At 39.5% G+C, this 21392-nt stretch overlaps 1 protein-coding gene across 2 annotated transcripts in view; it reads right to left on the reverse strand.

Annotated features, from left to right (window-relative positions):
• The window catches only part of LOC143267678 (ATP-binding cassette sub-family G member 3-like), a 63533-nt gene that overhangs the window by 18116 nt on the left and 24025 nt on the right, over positions 1-21392 (reverse strand). For both annotated transcript variants that reach the window (XM_076546857.1, XM_076546856.1), the window contains exons 5-10: positions 19891-20027; positions 15187-15338; positions 13925-14026; positions 12295-12539; positions 9179-9261; positions 5917-6006 (exon numbers count right to left, since the gene is read on the reverse strand). In XM_076546857.1, coding sequence (XP_076402972.1) covers positions 5917-6006; positions 9179-9261; positions 12295-12539; positions 13925-14026; positions 15187-15338; positions 19891-20027 — 809 coding nt within the window. The remainder of the gene's footprint in view (positions 1-5916; positions 6007-9178; positions 9262-12294; positions 12540-13924; positions 14027-15186; positions 15339-19890; positions 20028-21392) is intronic.

The raw sequence follows: 21392 nt of genomic DNA on the forward strand, positions 1-21392 counted from the left end.
TGGTTATTCTACCCTCTAGCCATTCTCCTACAGGAATATTAATGCAGAGGGAAGATATGATATTGGAATGGATATTTTTACTAAATAAACCAAATAAAAATTAAAAACTTATGAGGAAAAAATCTCTGACTTGATTTGGAAAGGAAAATTGAGACTTCATCAATTAGCAGGAATAGACCCAGCAGAAATTGTCATACCTTTAACTAAGGAGGACATTGAAAAATTATGGACAGAAAGTGAACCTTGGCAAGGAGCTGGCAGTAATTTTTTTGAAGAAATTAACAGTAAATATTCCAAAAGCAATAGAATTGATCTTATAAAGAGAGCTGATTGGATCTTGCCTCGTATTGTATGGGAAAAACCTATATCTGGAGTTCATAAATTTTATGCAGATGACAACAAAAAAGGAAAGGCAGGTTACAAATCAGAAAATTTAAGTAAAGTGGTTCAAAGTCCTTATAATTCAGTGCAAAAATCAGAATTGTATGCTATTCTGTTGGTATTAATGGATTTTTCAGAACTTCTCAACATAGTTACTGACTCTCAGTATACTGAAAGAGTGGTTATACATTTTGAGACTACAGAATTTATCCCTGATGCATCAGAATTAACTTCACTATTTATTCAGTTACAAGACACAATCAGGAAAAGGAGTCATCCTTTATATATAACTCACATTCGATCCCATACTGGTCTGCCAGGCCCTCTAGCACAAGGTAATGATGAGATTGATAAATTGTTGATAGGAAATGTGCTAGAGGCCTCAGAATTTCATAAAGAACATCATGTCAATAGTAAAGGTTTACAAAAGGATTTTTCCAAACCTGGCAACAAGCCAAGGAAATTGGAAGGAAATGTCCTACTTCTTCCTTTTACAATCAGATACCATTGCCAGCAGGATGTAACCCAAAGGGTACTCGGAGGAATGAAATCTGGCAGATGGATGTGTTTCACTTTTCAGAATTTGGAAAACTGAAATATATACACCATACCATTGATACTTATTCAGGATTTCAATGGTCAGCTGCGTTGAGTTCTGAAAAAGCTGATTCTGTAATCACTCTTTTGCTAGAAGTTATGGCCATCATGGGTATATCTGCACAAATTAAAACTGACAATGTTCAAGCATATGTCTGTGTTTAAATGAAACAGTTTTTTGCTTATTACAATATAAAGCATAGTACAGGTATACCACATAATCCTACAGGCCAAGCAGTTATAGAAAGATCAAATCAAACTCTAAAGGATATGGTAAATAAACAGAAAGGGGTGACAAAAGCCCCCAGAAAGAGACTGCATAATGCTCTATTAACTTTGAATTTTCTCAATGCTAATGAGAAAGGAACAACAGCTGCAGACAGACATTGGATAATAGAAAAAAAAACAGCATTAAATCAGCCTATATACTATAAGGATGTGATGACCTCAGAATGGAAACCAGGATATGTGTTATGTTGGGGACGAGGTTTTGCTTTTGTTTCTACAGTAGAAAATAAGCTGTGGATACCATCAAAATTGATAAAGGTTTGATTTGAACAAGAGAGACCTCTTAATTAGAGGAGGTGATAGTTCATCAACCAGCATGACCATCCAATTTAAATTAACATGCCTTTTCATTTAATCAGATATAACTTGCCAAAAGGGAACCTCCCCAAAATTAGTTTGGGGAAAAGATTTTTTTTTTTTGTCTTTTAGGAGAATGAAGGTTAAGGAATCTGAAGAACACAAGACAAATGAGACAACTGAAGAAAAGGGACAAATCATCTATCCCAAGAAAAAGAGTAAAATGGTCTATTGGTATATCATCTACAAAATTTCATAAGTCTTCCTAAATGTTTGTTTTTGCTCTTCTCCAAAGAAATTTAACACTATTGGTCTTCTTGTAGTCCAAGTTCAATTAAAATTTAAAGCTGGCTTTAAAGTTGGAGAATGGCTCTCTCCTTTAAACTCCAACATGTTGTATCATGCAATTAGGAAGAGCCATCTTCTGATATGGGACAGGAGAGAAACCAAATTAATTAAGGGACTATTCTATTACTACTAAAATCAATTTTTTGATTCTATTCTGATTCTTTAAAGTTTTCTTAAAGTATGAATTTATATCAAAATTTACATGATATATATATATATATATATATATATATATATATATATATATATACATTTTAAACTTTGTTAAAATAATAATGGTCATATAGAATACTAACTAATTCTAAAAAAATGCTTCAATTAGCTGTCTATACATGTCTTTGTGTTTGAGTCTCTTATCAGTTTTCTGCAGGAAATCACAGCCAGTCCAAACATCAACTGAAGTCTCAAGAAAGAAGATGGGGCCCTACAACAACAATAATTCCACATGGACAATAATAATACCACTAAGCTGACAACCATCATCTACAGCTCAGCTTTGGACTACAAAGTGCTCAGATCAATTTTGAGATGGCTAGCTGAGATGATCCAATTTCAAAGACTACTTGAATAAGGACTTGGGGTAAACCCTGAGCTTTGGCATTATGCACAGACTGGATAACAAATGATATAGCTACCTTTCCTACAATTTGACAATTAACCCCCCAAAAAAATTTCAGAATAAAGATACCTTCGCCCATCCCCAGCAGGAAGCAATTTTAAAAATACAAAGTCCACATTCCCAAAGAGGTGGTATGGGGCGGGTCCTTTTTTTGCCTTTTAATGGGTTTGGGGTCTGGGATAATTTTCATTGTTTAGGGGAGTTGGTTACAAGTTGTTGTCAAGGGTTAGGAAAAGGGATAAGCAAAGAAGATTAGATTTAAGGTTCATGTTTTTTTTAAAAAAGACAATTACTAGTTTTAAATACTTTACATTGGATTGGATTTTTTATATTGTATACAAATTATATTGAGATTGATATTGTTAGAAAATGCCATACATATATTTCTAATCTTGTTCAAGATATTGTACTTATACTGTTCATTTAACAATGTAATGAAATTTGCTGATCCTTGAATGTTATTATTACCAACTATTAGGATATAAAGAAATGAAAGTTAGTAGATAGACATGACAATAGAACTTGTAGTCATATTAGGTATGTTTTCAAGATCGAACAGATATATTTTAGATAGATGGGTCATCTTCAAACCCTTCAGAGATCTACAGAATACGGCATTTAAAATGTTTTAATAAGTTAGAAATTTTTCTTTTCTGTTATGACTGTGAGACATGTTGTCTCCTGGCAGTACCAATCTACTTCAGAGAAAATGTAGCATTGAAGAAACTGCATGTGGAGTTTCTTTCATTGTGGCAAAAGTTAGCCACTGGACAACAAAGTATCCTAGAATCAACTGCTGACAAACAGGACAAAATGGACAGACGGGACATGAAACAAAGGACTACTGATTCTTGCCAAAACAAGTGTGATTGTGGCTTTATCAAAAAGCATCTTCTGAGGCTAGGACAATATGGCACCATCCCTGAAGTGGCCTTTGCCATGCAGAAAAGGTACAGTGCCCTTTTCTTTGAAGGCAGCTGAACAGGAAGTGGGCCAATGGCTTCTGATGTGCAGTAGAACAGCAGCTGAAACAGTTGTTTTTGAAGAATAACTAAGATGACAGAGTCTAACGTCTCAATAGTAGACTGGCATTTAATAGAGGGATATGGAGAAGAACGGGATGCTGAGATGAAGACACACACACACACACACACACACACACACACACACACACACACAAACACAAACACACACACACACAGCCAAGAAGAATGGACAGCTGAATTAAAAAAACATCAACAATTTCCAGAATTTAAAATCCTGAATCATGACATGACACCAGTGGAATTCAGGTGTTTCTGGTACATGGACTGCTCTCACCCAATATGAGGTCAAACTGTTGACCTTGTGTACATCCTACTTCACAAATGAGTCTGTCAGATACTCTAAGACTATAGGTTGAAGATGATGCCCCAACACTGTGGAGAAACCTCAGGTGACTGTCCAGGCAGCTGGCTGTTTCTGTCAACTCACATTTTTTTTCTTTTTCTTTTCTTTTTTCTTTTTTTTTTTTTTGGAAGCTGCTTGCATGCACTTCCTGTTTTTATTTTTGTTAGGTAATATTTTCTTCTTGGGTCTCTGAGGGAGTTGGAGATTAGTTAGTTATAGTTAAAGTTTAGATAGTTGTAGTTTTTCTTGTTAAGAATTTTAGAAAAGACACTCACTAAAGAGGTGTAAGTGTATAAATTTGAAAGACATTATAAGATAGTTCTGTTAGTAATATAAGTTAGAATAGAAAGTGAATCAGGTACAATTTGGACTTAGCAAAATAGGATAGATAATGGAATTATTTTCTCTGAATTTGTCAAATGCAAATGGACTAGACATTGTTTAAGTATTTATTGCTTGTTTATATGGTATATAGTTATTGTACTTTTGTGTATAGTTTTTCTTATATTAGTTACAATTTTTTTCCTTTTTTTTCTTTTTATTAAAATAGAAAAGGGGAAATATGGTGAAATTTTATTTGTACTGAAATGTGATTTTATTTGTATGTTAATAAATAAAGTTGCCTGGGTGTCAGAGCTAATAGCAAGCCATAGCAAGAGCCAGGCAGTGGTGGTGCATACCTTTAATCCTGACCACATGACAGATAGATCTCTGTGTGTTCAAGGATACTACCAGCATGGAGACACACGCCTTTAATCTCAATACCAACCATAGAAGACCTGGAGGTCTATACAGACAGGCAGTGATGAGGAGGTCATGTGGTTGGTTTTACAACCAATGAGAAGGCAGAACATAAAGTCAATAAAAAGACAGACACATAGGAAGTAGGTCTCTTTCTGAGGGGAAGGACGACATTGGCAGCGAGGAGTAAGAAAGGGTTTTAGTCTCAGCTCTTAGCTACTGCTCTGACCTCTTGGACTTTTAACTCTGCATTTGGCTCTGTGTATCTTATTTAATAAGTCTGTTATATCTACATACAGATGTACTTCTTCAATAATCTCTCTTTACAACTGCTAATCTTCACCAGATACCAAACCTGATCCTTTCCCTTCCTGGCCTTCAAGATCCCAAGCTCTTCCCCTCCAGTGTCTTCATTGTATCTCTGACCTTTTTTTGATACAATGTCACCAGTGCAAGGGACCTTAAATTCCATATGTAGCTAAGAATGACCATCCTCCTGCCTCTACCCTGGCCCCAAATGCTGGGATTACAGAAAAACAGCCATGCTCAGGGTTTGTGGGACCGTGAATCTAACACGGGGTTTCAGGCACACAAATCAAGCACTCTGACTACTAAGCGAGGCCCTCAGCTCATCTCTGAGGACTCCTCTCCTTGGCATGTACTTGGAGGCAAATCTTGGTGATCTTTGAGAGCAGTGACTCTGAAATATAGGCCAACAGGGAAAAGGTTCTTCCCTGTTTACAAAGCACAGGAGATAAATAGCCCTTTTATATTCAGCTGCTGTCTGGCTCTTTCCAGCCCCCATCTAGAGGAGACTCTCATTCTTGTGCAGTTGTGCCTCTCCAAGCCCAATGTGCTGCTGAACCCACCACACTTAAGCTCTGTGGAACCCCTGACATCCTTCTTTGGGGGTCATGAATTTCCTGTTACATTCAGTCCTACTACTACTGCATTGTCTGCAGCACTGAGAGCTGAGGATCTCATCCCAATTTTGAAACTTTCTCTAAGCAGTAGACACCTGTGTTCTTGATTTCCCATCCATTTTCAGTTAATATTAATAATCTCTTTACATGCTTCAGAAATCATGATACTACATGATAAACACAAAATTTCATAATTTGCTTATTTCAAGTAAATAAACAAGAAAAAGGAGAATTACTGGTAATTCATGAGATAACATTCTAGGCCCATCTATGAATATAATTAATTAGATCACCCACAACCTGATGCCTGCTTCTAGAGCAGGGCTTACTCACAGAAAGCAATCCCTGTTGACCATGAAGAGCTCCCCGGAAGACACACTTGAGATACACTGGAAGGTGGTGACCATGAAGAGCAGGCCAGCTCTGCCAGGAGAGAATGAGGCAAAAACAACAGTAAACTCAACATTATGATGGTTTTTGTTTTTCCAATACACCTTGTTTCGTAGATTAAATAACATTACACATATCTATTCTTAAAAAAAATAGCAGTATTAGATATATGGCTCAGCAGTAAAGAGTGTTTGTTGCTCTTGCAAAGGACTCAAGTTTGGTTGGCAGCACCCACATGGTGGATCACAACCATCTGTCAGTTGAGTTCAAGGGGAGGCTGTACTAGCTAGTTTTATGTCAACTTGACACAAGCTAAGGTTATCTGAAAGGAAGGAACCTCAATTGAGAAAATGCCTCCATAAGATCCAGTTGTAAGGCATTTTCTTAATTAATGATGGATGAGGGAAGGCCCAGCCACTGTAGGTGGTACATCCCTGAGCTGGTAGTCCTAATTTTTATAAGAAAGCAGGATAAGCCAGCCTTGGGGAGCAAGCTGGCCCTTCCAACACCCATCACTAATCGAGGAAATGTCCCACAGATATGCCTACAAGCCAACCTGATAGATGAATTGCCTTAATTGTGGTTCCTTCTTCCCACAGGACTCTGGCTAGTGCCAAGCTGACAAAAACTAACCAGCACACTAACCAAAAGAATCAACCACTAATCAGGGCAACAGAAATAAACCACACATAAAGGCCATTGTCACAAGCCCAACTTCTTATAAAGTATTGGTAGCAGAGGAAGTGAAAAATACAAATTAAGGGCATTTCACAAGTTATAAAAATAATAGGAAGAAACGGCTAATACATCTTTTTTTATGTCTGCATTTTCCAAAACATTTGCACATCAGGTTTTTCAGAGTTTATGTCTGAATGCTTCCTGTGACAGTGTTTATACTGTCTATCTGGTCTGTGCTCTGCTGGGTTAAGATATGCCGTCTACACAGGGCACAAACAAGCAGATTTGGAAAGCATTCAGACCTTGGCCTTCAGGAAGGTGAAAAGAGGACAGATGGAAACAGATGGACCAGTCATCTCACTGCAGACTAACTTCTGATCCACACAGAAGGCAATTCACAGAAGTAATTTTTATGTTTATTCTTTTCTTCAAAATTAATCGCTGTTTTCCACACATCAAAACAGATTTGTGCGGCTATGGAGCTGGCCCATTCAGCAACGTGTCTGCCATGCAGCTGTGAGGATCTGAGTTCAAATGCCTAGAACACATATAAAAGTGCCCAGGCACAGTACTTCTCATCTGTAAATCCTGTGATAAAGGGTACAGAGGTAGATGCTTGGAGCTCATTAGCCAGCCAGTCTGGCCAAGTCAATGAGCTCTAGATTTAGTGAGGGACCTGCCTTGAAAAACAAAGTGGAGGGTCATCAAGGAAAACCTGGCATCAACTTCTGACCTCCATGTGGAGACACATGTATGCTCACCAACATGCACATGTACACACTCACATACACATGAGAGCACCCCACACAAACCTGGACATTTAACAAACAACACACACATATATATACACTCACTTACACACATGCACACACACATACATTCACACAAACACTAAGCCAACAGAACTTCATGGTCAAGTCTCTCTGGCCAATAGGAGGAGCCCTGAGGCTGTGGGTGTCAAGCAGAGAACCCAGTTTAGAAACACTGGTATGCAACTCATAAATTGCAATGAAAACTCTGAAAATTGTGATCCTGATAAGACACTATGTTTGGAACATGCTATAGCCATTAAAAAGATTTAACATGAAAGGATATTTTAAAAGCCACATTATAGCTCAAATTAGACAAGGACCACAACAGTGACATCTATAAGACGAATCAAGAAAAATTGAGTCCCATCCTATTACCCCACGGTCACATTCAAACAAAGCAAATATGTTCAAGAAAATTAGCACCAGAGCAACAAAATATGAATAACTAGGTAAACTAAAAACATTTATGTACCAAGGCATTATAAACAGAATAAAAAGGCAACACACAGAAGAGATGAAATGTCTATGTATCATGTATCTGGTTTGGGATTCTCATCTCAGAAACAAAAATCACTGTAACTCAACAACAAGGAAAACTTAAGGGGCCAGTGGGATGGTTCAGCAGGTAAGATGACTGCCACCAAGCTTGATGACCTTGAGTACAATCCTGAAACCCATGTGGTGGAGGGGTCAGCTCTTGTAAACTGTCCTCTGGCCTCCACATGCATGCTGTAGGTCACACATGTCCTCACACATTAAGTAAAGAAATGAATAATTTTGGAGTGAAAAGAAAACATTCCAATTTAAAATGAGAAATTGCAGTCACTTCATAAAAATATCCAATGAATTGTGATTTATTTTTTCTTAAATAACTTATTAAAAACAAGAGATAACATAAGTCTGGGTGAGGATGTGGATATACTGGAGCCTTTGGGTTGTGCTGGTAAGGATATAAAATAGTATAGTGGAGTTGGAAACAGGATAGCAGTTCCTCAAACAATTAACCCAATGACCTATGATTTTGCAACTCAAGCTTTCTACCTTGAAGTACAAAAGTCCAGGGCTCAAACTAATGTACTTGCACACTCAGCAGCATGGTTCATAGCAACCAAAGGTGAAAGCAAACCACATTTCCATCCACAGATGAATGGGAAGCAACACAGCACACACACCCTGGACAATTATTCTGCCTTACAGAGCCCAAGAAATCCACACACATGCCACACTTTGATGAACCTGAGGACATCACACCAATGGAAACAAGCCAGCCAAAACAAACAAGAACAAAACACGAAAACACAGACACTAGTGTGACTCCAATTCAGGGTTCCCACATTAGTCATATTCAGTGACAGAAAGTAGAATGGTTGATTCCACAGTAGTATGGGAATTTTCTTTCAGAGCTACAGGATTCCCTTCAGGAAGATTTTTTTTAAATGCCTTACATTTAGAGTGCGATGATGGTCACATAACATGAATCTACTCCATACCCTAAAACTGGTAAAATGTGAATACATGTATATAGCTTCATGCTGTCTACACACAAACACATGTGAAAGTGAGTTCTTCCACTCAGCCTTCAATGTACCAACACACTCCATCACACGATAAAATGTTTACTCTGTTCTTGTCACAGTTTCCAATTCTTAATGGATTTAGATAAACTTGAACAAAGTGAGATCATTTTCTCAAAATAGGGACTCATATTGGCTTACCTGGACTGGACTTCTGTACAATCACTTCTTAGGACACGGAAAGTGGTACCCACAATCACAGACAGTATGGTTGTGATAATTAGCTTTCAAAAAGAAAATGAGGAATAGCAAAAAATTTCCATTAGGAGTCTAAAGTATTCTATACACTGTCAATTATTTTAAGATATGTAGCTTCATATTCAGATCTCTCCAGTGAGGTAAACACTATATTTTGGCCACAATCCATAGAATAATATAAAATACACATGTTAATAGACTGCTTGTGTGTTAAACTGAAAACTAAGGTCTCTGCTCTGAGGCTCTGATAGCACAGACCTTGGAAAAGCTAAGACTTCTCCCAGTGCTCCACCAGGAACAGCCAGTGAAGGGCTCAGTTCAGGTTCTGAAACATGGATGACACAGGGTGGAGAGAATGCAGGCACCTGGGGAGGTTAGGGGACAAACCAAAGTAAGAGACAAACAGCGTTCACCTAAACTGAGACCTCAACTCTGGTGCAGCGAACATGTACAGTTTCTACTTCAAGGGGTTTAAAGAACTTCGTCTTTCTTTACTCTAGTTAGAAACAAGTTCACCCCAGGCCAGGGGACAGCTCAGTGGCAGAGCCCTGCACAACAGACACTAGACCTAGCCCTGATCCCCTCAAGGGCAAACCAAATAACAAAACTAAAAATGACTCACAACCCAGTTCCTGGCAGTGGGATCTTGTGTGCTAAGAAGGGGTGAGCTGGTCCTCACCTGTGTCACCTCTGGGAAGTCTGTGCCTGTGTGGGAAGGAGCACTATTGCTGTCACCACAGTGTTCAGACAGTGTCCTCTGGTCACCTGATGCCCCATTGCCCCTCATCTCTGTCACTGCTGCTCCATCAACCTCAGCCAGGGCGGCCTGTGCTCAAGTCTCATCTAAGCTGCCAACTCCTCCAGACCGTCATCTACCTCCATCCACTCAGTACGTGCACACAGTCACAAGGACCTGCACTGCTTTGGTTTGGGGTTAAAATGGCTTTAAAAGGTGCTTCACTTAGGAAAGGAGTAAGGCTACATACATAATGCTTTAACTTATATGAACGAATCTATTCTTCTTCTACTGATGTTTTAAAAGTAAAATATTATGATATAAAAGAAAGCATCCTCCCACGTAACTTGATAAATTAGAAACCAAATTCCCAGGGCTTGGAGATAAGGCTCAGCAGTTAAGAGCACTTGCTGCTCTTGCAGAGGACCTGGGATTCAGTTCCCAGCACCCAAATGGCCCTAACAAACTTCTGTAACTCCAGTTTCAGAAGATCTGGTGCCTTTATCTGGCCTGATAGGAATGTCTATGATGCACAAATATACATGCAGGCAAAACACCCATACATAAAAAATAAATTAAAAAATTTAAAAATTAGTCCTCAATTCCTAGCATGGTTAACACACACACACACACACACACACACACACACACACACACACACTTACCTCATGATATTGCCACACTGTTGAACAATGAGGAATCCCATTTGATGAATGTAACTCACTTTTATCCAGTCCTATTAAATCTTTTTTTTCCAAAAACAATGGACTTAAAAATGCCACATTTATGACGTAAAATCCCAAGAAAATAAGCAAATACCAGTTGCTCCAGCTTGGAACAACTGACAGTATAATTCAAATGATAAGAATATTCACATCACACAGGGAAGGAAGCAACATTGAAATATGAAAAGGGCAGCACACATGTTAGGAAGTAAGTGGTTTCATTGCAGCCAACAACAGGAACTCTCAGTATTCAGCAGAAACTAAATTCCTGAGAGTAAATAACAACACACTAACAGCAGAATTGACTATAAGTTCTGGTTTACAGGGACAGGGATGTAGGTCCATGGTAGAGTGATTGTCCTCTCATGGCTGAGACCCCAGGATCAAACACTAACACAGCAGAATCCTCAACATCATGAAATAAATATAAATGAATAAGTGATGGCCCAGTGAGCTGGAAGAACCACATTTCTGTGTGACATTCATGTTAAAATAATAGAAATTCTTAAGGCATGATGATCCTTGTTACAGAGCAGGTTTAAAGAAAAGTGGAACCTCACTTCCTCCCAGTTCCCAGTCAGCTGACAGGGAAGAGCACTGTTCAGTTCAGTCACTATCTGTGTGTGAATGCACTCTGAGTGGCTTCTGCTTTCACACTGGACTCCAATAAGGAACAGCACTCTGCAATGGGATCATCTCTCAGGCAGTGCATGCACAGGCTCCCTCAGAGGGGATCAATGGCCCTGTTTCCTCATCCCATGATTTCAACTACAGATCAACCCCCTTCCCCTCACATCCACCCTTCCTACTTAAACTTTCTCCAAAGTCCATTCTGTCATCTGACATGCTACAGTTTATCTGTTTATTCAGTTACCATCCATCCACCCACATGAAAAGTTACAGCAGGACAAAAGCCTTTGACTCCCTTACTCATTCCTGGACTTTGAACTTGTAGGATGCACTGGTGAATTAAAGTAGACAGGTGTGAGGAACTCCCAGGTATGCTGAACTTAATGTTGACTTTCCTGAATTAAATTTCCTACTGGGATTAGTTATTAGAGTTCCTTTAAATAAAAAACAATGACTAAATATATTCTCTGTAGATAAAAAGCTAATCACATTCTACTTGCTTTATTGATTATTTCTATATGCTGAGTGGGAATGACAAGTACATGGAAGGAAATAGAAGATAAATGTGACCTTAAAGTAGACTGACTCAGAAACAAATTGTTCCCACTTTGTGGTAGCCCACAAAAGCTTCCTAATGAGATCTGTGCTTGTTTTACACAGCAAGCCTGCATTAGGGGATGGCTTGGCTACAGGCACGGTTACCAGGTGTCTGGGATGCTCTACACTTGGCTGTGCTGGGGGGAGGTCTTTTGCTCCACCCCTTGGCGTTCCTTTAAAAGCCTTTAGTAGAGACAGAAGGGGCTGCTGGGTTTTGACCCAGGCCCTCTGGAGCTATCCTGGGTTTCTGTCTCTCTCCTGTATACTTCTATCTACCTACTTCTCACTTCTCCCTGCTCAAGAGTACCCTGGGGGGAAAAAAACACCACTAGAGTTTTTCACAATACAATTCAAATAGTTTATCAGATTACCCGAATTATCCGTGCAAAATTCCAGAAACTTTTCAGTGAACGACAGATAATCCACCAAAGCTGATTCCAGAAAGGGGTGACACATGTGATCTCCTCCAAGACTGAGCACCCCTCTGTCTTCTGTTCCCCCAAGAGTGGATCCAGTTCAGTTCTCATTTCACTGTATAAGGAGGACTGGGCATACATATTGGCTAATTTTTCTGTGACTTGGTGCTGTCTCTCAGAAAGCTCCGTGTATTTGTCGGCTTTGGGATAAAAATGGAGAAAGACAAAAAACAGAATAATTTAACTAATTTTCCTGAGATACTTTTCATGAATAACATAAATTATGTGTCAGGTTTCTTTTTATTGTTGTTGTTGTTTGTTTTTGTTTTGTTTTGTTTTGAAACAGTCTCATGTACCCTAGACTGGCCTCAAATTTGCTATGAAGCCAAGGGTGACCTTAACTTCTGCAGGTCCTCCTGTGTCTGTCTCAGGTGCTGCGATGACAGGCATGGACTTCACACTCAGTTATGTGGTGCTACAACCAAACTCAAGGCTTTTTGCCAGTGAGGCAAAGACTCTACCAGGTGACTTACATCTTCAGCCCACCACATTTTGAGCATAATAAAATTACTCCTGTGTAATTACTTAACAGATTAGAAAAGTGTCCCTAGCTGACCTGACTATTCTCATTATCCCATGGATACAGCAAGCTGAATGACCTCTTCTCATCTGGACCCCAAGTCTTAACAAAGTCTTCCTTGTCTTATGGATCTAGACTTTGCAACGTAAGAGTCTGGTCCCTGCTATCTGCCACATGTGAATGTGTATGCAAATGTATAAACTGCCAAGTATCATGTTTTTAAAATGTTATAAACAAAGCCAGGCATGATGACATATCTCTGTGTCTTAGTTATGGTTTCTATTGCTGTGATGAAACACCATGACCAAAAAAACATGTGGTGGGGGGAGGGGAGGTTGGCTTACACTTCAACATGGTGGTCCATCACTGATGGAAGTCAGGACAGGAACTCAAACAGGACAAGAATCTGGAGGCAGGAGCTGATGCAGAGGCCATGGAGGGGTGCTGCTTACTGGCTTGCTTCCTGTGGCCTGCTCTGCCTGCTTTCTTATAGAACCAGGACCATCGGCCCAGGAATGGCCCCACACATGGGCTGGGCCCTCCCCAATCAAGAAAATGCCCTACAGGCTTGCCTACAGCCCAGTCTCATAGAAGCATTTCCTTAACAGAGGTTCCTTCCTCTCAGGACTTCAGCTTGTAACAAACTGACATAAAACTAACCAATATACCCTGTAATACCTACACTTGGGAGATGAGGTAGTAAGAGCACACATTTAAGGCCAGTCTGGCTACATAAGCAAACCACATCTAAAACAATAACAAGAATAATATGACAAACAGTAAGTACATTTACTTTCTAACAGAAATTTCCTTTACAACTGACAGTATCATATAAATGGTCTTTTATAAATTAAATAAGAAACACAGCACTAACTGATGGCAATGTCTATTAGATAATTTTAGGACAGTTATTTAACATTACAAGTTATAGTTTAATGAGACTCATGGTTGTGTTTTAATGAAATCAGTTCGTCAAAAATCTGGGACTCTAGAAGATTCACATACCATCATAGCCTTCTTCCTCTGTGTCTAATATAGCAGAGAAACCTCCATTAATGATGTCCAGGAAGAAATCTGCAGGGTTGTTGTGGGAATCATATTTGTAATCTACAAAAGCAGGCAAAAACACAAACCTGAGGACCCTCTTTCAGAGAGTGGAATAGGGAGGGGAAACAGAATCTAAGAACTTCTTCCTCTTCTTGCCCCTCCCCCACTAATTTATTCTTTCTTCATATATATATATATATATATATATATATATAGTATTTCAACAATATCTACTTCCTAGTCTAATATATATATATATATGTATACATTTATGAATATATACATATGTATATGTGTATGTTATACATATATATTAATTCTTCCTATGAAACAATCATTTGAATTTGGCCTACATTTTTATTGGACTCCAAAGTCTCATAAATGCTTACACATTTTTAAATGACAAAGATTAATCAAAAACAAGTAGTTGCTGGGCGGTGGTGGCACACACCTTTAATCCCAGCACTCGGGAGGCAGAGGCAGGCGGATCTCTGTGAGTTCGAGGCCAGCCTGGGCTACAGAGTGAGTTCCAGTAAAGGCACAAAGCTACACAGAGAAACCTTGTATCGAAAAACAAAAACAAAAAGTAGTGATGGAAAGTAAGTATTTAATCCTATACTTGGAGAATCATCTATAAGTATATTCATATTTCACTAAAATGAAACTGACAGCATGAACCATTAGAAAATACTTCATCATCTAATCTGACTCTAAAAAAATCAGACAGAACAAAAACATGAGTCCACAGAAGCCAGAGACTTAAGCCACTCTAGCCCCCAAACATTGCCTACACCTGAAACACAAAGTTATTGCTAAGTTAAGTAAGGTCTCCACAGCTCCTCAGAGTCAGATCACACTAGGGGAAAATTAAAAACCACCATCTGCTTCCTGAGCAAGAACAGGATGATGCTGGGCTTCCCAAAGCTGTTCCAGTGACAGTAAACTAGGCCTGAGGCCAGCTAGTTAATTAAGAGGGTCACCACAACTGGGAAGCAGAACAAAAAGCTCAGGAAAAATACTATAGCATAGGTGTGACACAGGACAGCAGAAAGAAGAGAGACCTGAACAACAACCTGTGCTGCACAACTAACAGAATCCTGTAAAATGGAGAAACCACACACAGTAAGTCTGCACCAAGGTCAAGCAGTACTCCTGAGAAGCCCTGTTCTCTTCCCAGATCCCTTGAATGAAGAAGCTCTCACAGCAAAAGCCAGCCATACCTGCCGATGTGAAGTACTCCAGTGCCTCTTGTGCAGGGCCGTGATACATGACTTTTCCTGAGGCCACTAAGGTGAGGCTATCAAAAATTCGGAAGATGGAGTATTGAGCCTGGTTAATGGAGAAGACGATTGTCTTTCCACTCATAGACATCCTAAGTTTAAAGAGGGAAAAGTCATAAGTCACTGGACAGTGAAACCTTGAGACTCTCCACAAAATATTTTATTCCTGAAGTTACACTCTTTGTTCCCATTTCATTTTAAATTTTCCTTAAAAAAAATCCTGCCTCACTTGTACTATGCACCTGTACAGTACAGAGAAAACAAGCTCCAAGCTTTTATTTAAAAGACTAGGACCTCTAAAGTGTGGAATGTCAGTAGTTCAGGGTCCACTAGAGTGTTACTGACAATGTAGATCCCTGGGCAGTCTTTAAGACACTAAATCAGAATATCTGGGAGTCAGTGTAAAGAATTTCTATCAAGAACAGGCAGCCCAGGTGATGGGCAGATTTTCTCAAGCTTGAGAACCAATGACAGAGCAAACATTACAGCTATGATTGTATGCTCAATTCCCTTCAATCACTTTCACTTTCTGCCTCTTCAGGAATTGGTTTTCATTGTTCTGAAACTGTGATTCACATTACTAACCACTTGTTCTCCCTGCTAAACCCTTCAGCAAGAACCTCATCTCAAATTTCACAATATCAGCATAAGGAAATTCTAATACAATTCCCCCCCTTTCTGTTGATAAGGCTTAAAAGGTCAAGCAACAGGCCAAAGAGTCAGTTAGTGAGTTATAAAGCTGGGATTTGATCATTGGTTTAATTCCATGATAGGAAAAAATAAGCTGAACTACCATTTCAGGGAGTCATATCTTCTGTTAGGAAAAACAATAACCAAAAACAGTGTTTAAACCTGCTATGAAAATATTTCTATAAAAGCTGGGTATGGTGGCATATCTGTAATATCCCAGCACTTGGGAGGATCAGGAGTTCAAGGCCCACCTAGGGTACATGTGACCCTGTTTCAAAAAGACAAACAGAAAGAATGAAGGAAAGAGAGAGGTTGGAGGGAGGGAAGGAGAGATTAAAAATGAAAGGAAGGAAGGAAGGGAGGGAGGGAGGGAGGGAGAAAAGGAAAAGAGTATGAGAAAGCTATAAAGTGTAGTGCACACCTTGAATTCCAGCATTTAGAAGCCAGAGGCAAGAAAGTGATGTTGGCCTGGACTACAGAGAAAATTAAAAACTATGAAACTTCAAGGAAAGCACCTCATAAGCATATACTATGAGGTGTCACTGTATCCAAAGATAGACAGACTCAAAGACAGCCAGGCCAGATAGTAATATCAATGCAGGTTGGACAGAAATGGACAAGGATTCCTTAGGAATAAAACAGACGTGCAACCCATTTGCCAGTAAAACAGAGTACCACCAGGTAAGAAGAGAAAGAAGGAGCTATACACAATGTGAACTAAAATGCCTGTCCAAGAAACTATGGGAGCTCACTGCTACACAGCAAGGATTGTGTGTGCCTGAATGTGAGGAAGAGAGAGGTAGATAAAAAAGGACACAGGGAGAGATAAATAACTGGTGTGGAATTAAAATGTTAAAAGAAGTTGTAGGAAGAGCAGCTTAGGCTCAGGAAATCCCCTCTGTCGTAAGCTGGGACATCAGGTGGAGGGTAGTAGAGAGCTTGCAGACTCAGAGTAGACATGACAAGAGCCTTCCTCAAGTAAGGTCTAGGATCTGTGGCCTCAGTCTCTCCTCCCACAGCATTTAGTTTGGAATCCTGAGCAGTGTCTCACACCTACAGAATCACACCTAGAGTAGTCACACTTACAGGATCACACCTACAGGATCACACCTACAGAATCATACCTACAGAATCACACCTACAGGATCACACCTACAGAAATAGGTTTTTTTTTACATGAAAGTAAATTTTTATTTTAAAAGTATGTATCCTTGTCAATAATTTCTTTTAAAAATATTTATTTATTGTACAGGGTGTTTGCCCTAGAGTCTCCACATGTCTCTGGTACATGTGGAGTTGAGAAGACTGTATTAGATCCCCTAGAACTGTAGGTGCAGATGGTTGTGAGCTGCCATGTGGATGCTGGGAATTTAACCTGAGTCCTCTGGAAGAGCAGCAAGTGCTCTTAACTGTTAATTCATCTCTCCAGCTCTTATAAAATAATTAAATTTTAAGATATTTATTTTAAATATATAAATCCTCATGAAATAAAGAATAAGATTGAAATATACTGTACAAAATTTCTAAAAAAATAAATAAAAACATAAAAAAACCTCACAGTGAAGGGGCTTCCACTAGTCAAACTGGGGTTGGTTTAATACTTAGAATAATGAAGATTAACATATTACAGCCCATTGTACAACATAGGAACTGAGGAGGGAAACCTTTCCACACAGTGTCATGTCAACTGGTGAAGTGATTAAAACAAGAGCAGAAGATAGCAATTCACAGGACAGCTGGTTGGTGGGGACGAGATAAGGAGCAGAATGATGGCATAAAAAGTTTTCCTCATCAGACTATTAATAATCACAAAAAGAAAAACTGTAATTTTATGATATAACCCAGAACCACCAGCATGATTAGATTATCAAGATTCAAGCCAGGGAAGTGAGATGGATCAATGGTAAAGACACTTGATGCCAAGTCTAAAGAGTTTAATTCCCCAAACCCACTTGGTGGAAGGAGAAAGCCAAGTCCCTGAAGTTTTACTCTAACCTCTACATGCATGCTATACAGATACACACACACACACACACACACACACACACACACACACACACACACACACACGATAGATAGATAGATAGATAGATAGATAGATAGATAGATAGATAGATAGATAGATAGATAGATAGATAGATAGATGATAGATAATAGATAGATAGATAGATAGATAGATAGATAGATAGATAGATAGATAGATGATAGATAATAGATAGATAGATAGATAGATAGATAGATAGATAGATAGATAGATAGATAGATAGAAATAATTTAAGTATTTCTATCATAGAAGATTCACTTCCAGAAGTGTTGGGGACCAAGGAGAACACAGCATATCGGGTACTGAGTCTGCTCCAGAACACTGGGAGGAACCACACTTAGGATGGCCCCATGCAATGCACTAAGACTAGCCATGGCATGAGACACAGGGACAGAGAGAAGCGTTCCATACTGAAGATGACAAGAACTGATCTTAGAGTGTCCTGAAGCAGACAGGAGAGGGGACAGACAGGGAAGGTGTGACACCTGAGGAGTCTACAGTTTAGAAGGTAACAAGGCCCCAGGTGTTGACTTCCTCTCTGGGAAGGTGCAATGGTGGATGATGTGGTTCTTGGACGGACAGGCAGGAGTGTTTAGGATGATGGACCATGATGTCAGAACAAAACAAAGAACAAGGGGAAGGAAGGACAGACAGAGAGTGCAGTCGAGTTCAACAGCCAAGAGCCCCAGGTCATGAGAATGGGACAGTCCTTGTACGGTTCTTGGGGTTATTCGGTCAGTGTGAAACTCTTATTAATTTTTAAAATGTAAAAACCTAATCCTTACACTTTTTTCTATAAATATTTCAGCCAAAGACTTATTTCTTGAGAGTAAAATAAAATGCCATTTATTTTACTCATTCTACCCCAGGCTCAGGACCCAGACCTTAGGAACCATTCTCTCAGCCACCACATCCTGGGCCAGTCCCTGAGATAACCTATTTATTCTATCTTCAAAGCACCCCAGAACACACCATTTCCTAACTAAGGAACCCCCACAGCTCCACCTCCTGCTGACATCTTTATATCACCTTGGTGGAACTGCACAACCTTCTCCATGATGCATGCTCTGATCTAAACTCAGAAGCCTTCCCACATCCCCTCCCATGGAAACCTTAGTCCTTACAGTGGCCCAGGTGGCCCAAGAATTCTACACCAACCCAAACAACAGCCCCCTCACTTCAACTGTGAATGAGGAGGGCTGAATTACGTCCTCCCAAAAACTCATTTGTGGAAGACTCACATCTAAGAACTTAGAATGTGGCTATAATTGGAGACAAGAGTCTTTAAAATGGTTTAAATGAAATTATTAGTGTGTCCTAATGTAACTGGTGTCCATTAAAGAGATCAGGGCATAGATACATGAAGAAGAAGGAAACACCATCCACAGTTCAGTAACTGAGGCCTCAGAAGACACAGCCTGTGGATACATTAATATCTGTCTTCCAGGATCCAGAACTGTAATAAATTTAACTTCTGTCAAGTCACCCAGTCTGTGGTGTTTTTAGTAGTGAACTAGCAACTTTCCATCCCCTCAGGCCACCGGATCTGGTCAAGTTGGGCTATTTAATGTTCCAGACACATCAAACCTGCTTTGCTTTGCTTCAGAACAAATGCATTTTCCCTCTGTACAGCACTCTGTTCAGATCTCATGCACTCATCCCCAGCTCACTTGACACTTGCTTGAGGGTTATGGGGACATTTATGTAAAGCAGTGCTCCGCCTTCACCACAGCCATCTTTCCCTATGCTCTTGTCTCATTGTTCTTGCTGTGTGTTCCTTGTTAATTGAAGTTTCCCTCCAATAAACAAGGAAGAAATTCTGTTGCTTACTTCTGAATCTCCTGCACTAAAAATACATACAACTGACCAGGTATTAAGTGAATAAAACTTAATGTTCCTTCAACACTTACCTTCTCAGGACTGAGATGACATCTATTGTAGTCCTCAAGTCTAAGCCAGTGGTGGGATCATCCAAGAACAGAATGGAATGCTTGGCGACCAGCTCCATTGCTATACTGGTCCTTTTCTTAAGCTCTTTAGATCTAGGCTAGAGCACCAATGACCACCATTATCAACAAGAACAACCACATTCATTGTCATTTAGTGAACTTGCTTGTTTCAGCAAGAAAAGGTTTTTTTATATCATTATCCTGAGGAGCAAAACTATGGCTGGGAGAAGAAGGAGGTTTCTTGTAGCACGAATTTCTACACAGTCTTATTAATAGAAAAACCAGGTATTGGGGTGAATATTGGAAGATCAGAGAGACAGAGCAATCCTTAGCCAGCCTCACCTTGCCAACTCCTCAACTTATTTTTTCTTCAGACAGAAAGCCTCTGAATCCTCACCCAAATGGATCTCAACTGAACTGCTGCTCAAAGCCTCTAGTCCTCAGCCTGAAGAGAGCAAGTTCCTATTTCCTCACACCTTATATACCTTTCTGTGTTCTGTTATATTACTTCCTGGGATTAAAGGCATGTGTCTTTCCCAAGCAAAGACATGAGATCTCAAGTCCTGGGATTAAAGGTGTGTGCCACCACTACCTGGCTCTGTTTCCTGTGTGGCCTTGAACTCACAGAGATCCATACAGATCTCATCCTCCCAAGGGATAGGATTAAAGGTGTGTGTGTCACCATTTTCTGGCCTCTGTGTCTAATCAAGTGGCTGTTCTGTTCTCTGTCCCCCAGATAAGTTTATTAGGTTACACAATATATCAATCACAGTTTCTCTTTTCCAAGTGAATAGAAAGAGGCTCAGCTCAGACTTGACATGAAGCCCATGCTAATGACAGTTACTGTTTGTTCTTTACCAAGTCACATCTTCTAGGGTGATAAATTATCACACTCCAAGACTGGTTCAGTGAGATCTCTGTCTAAGGAAGGAGGAAGATGGGACAGGAGAAGATGCAGTATCTCTAGTAATTTAGTCATCATTTAACACACTCCTAACACACACAGGGAAGACACACACAAGAAAGGCACTCTATACAACGCACACACCCAAATACACATATTACACAATACAACACACACACACACACATACACACTGCTTTTTATCAAAAGTTCCACATTGACTTATTAAGACATTTTTTAACTTTCTTAAGACTTAGCAAATTGACATTATTTACACTGTACAGCATCACAGAATTCATGACTCATGCTTGTAGACAAATCCAAAGGGTGGTATAGTCTACAGGCCAAACTGTTCTGGTCTTTGCACCAGTCAATGTCATTGTGAAAAGTGAGAGGGGTTAAAAGGTCGAGGGGGGTCACAGAAATAGGGAGTGAAGGCAAAAGGCTATCCTAGATTTCCATCTAGTTACTAAGATAAAATTGTCTTACAAGTTTTTTAAAAAGGTTTTATTTTGGCATACAGTTTAGAAGTACAGTCAACTATTGCAGGGAAGTCCAGG

The sequence above is a fragment of the Peromyscus maniculatus genome, chromosome 10, assembly GCF_049852395.1.
Source record: "Peromyscus maniculatus bairdii isolate BWxNUB_F1_BW_parent chromosome 10, HU_Pman_BW_mat_3.1, whole genome shotgun sequence".
Classification (NCBI taxonomy): Eukaryota; Metazoa; Chordata; class Mammalia; order Rodentia; family Cricetidae; genus Peromyscus; species Peromyscus maniculatus.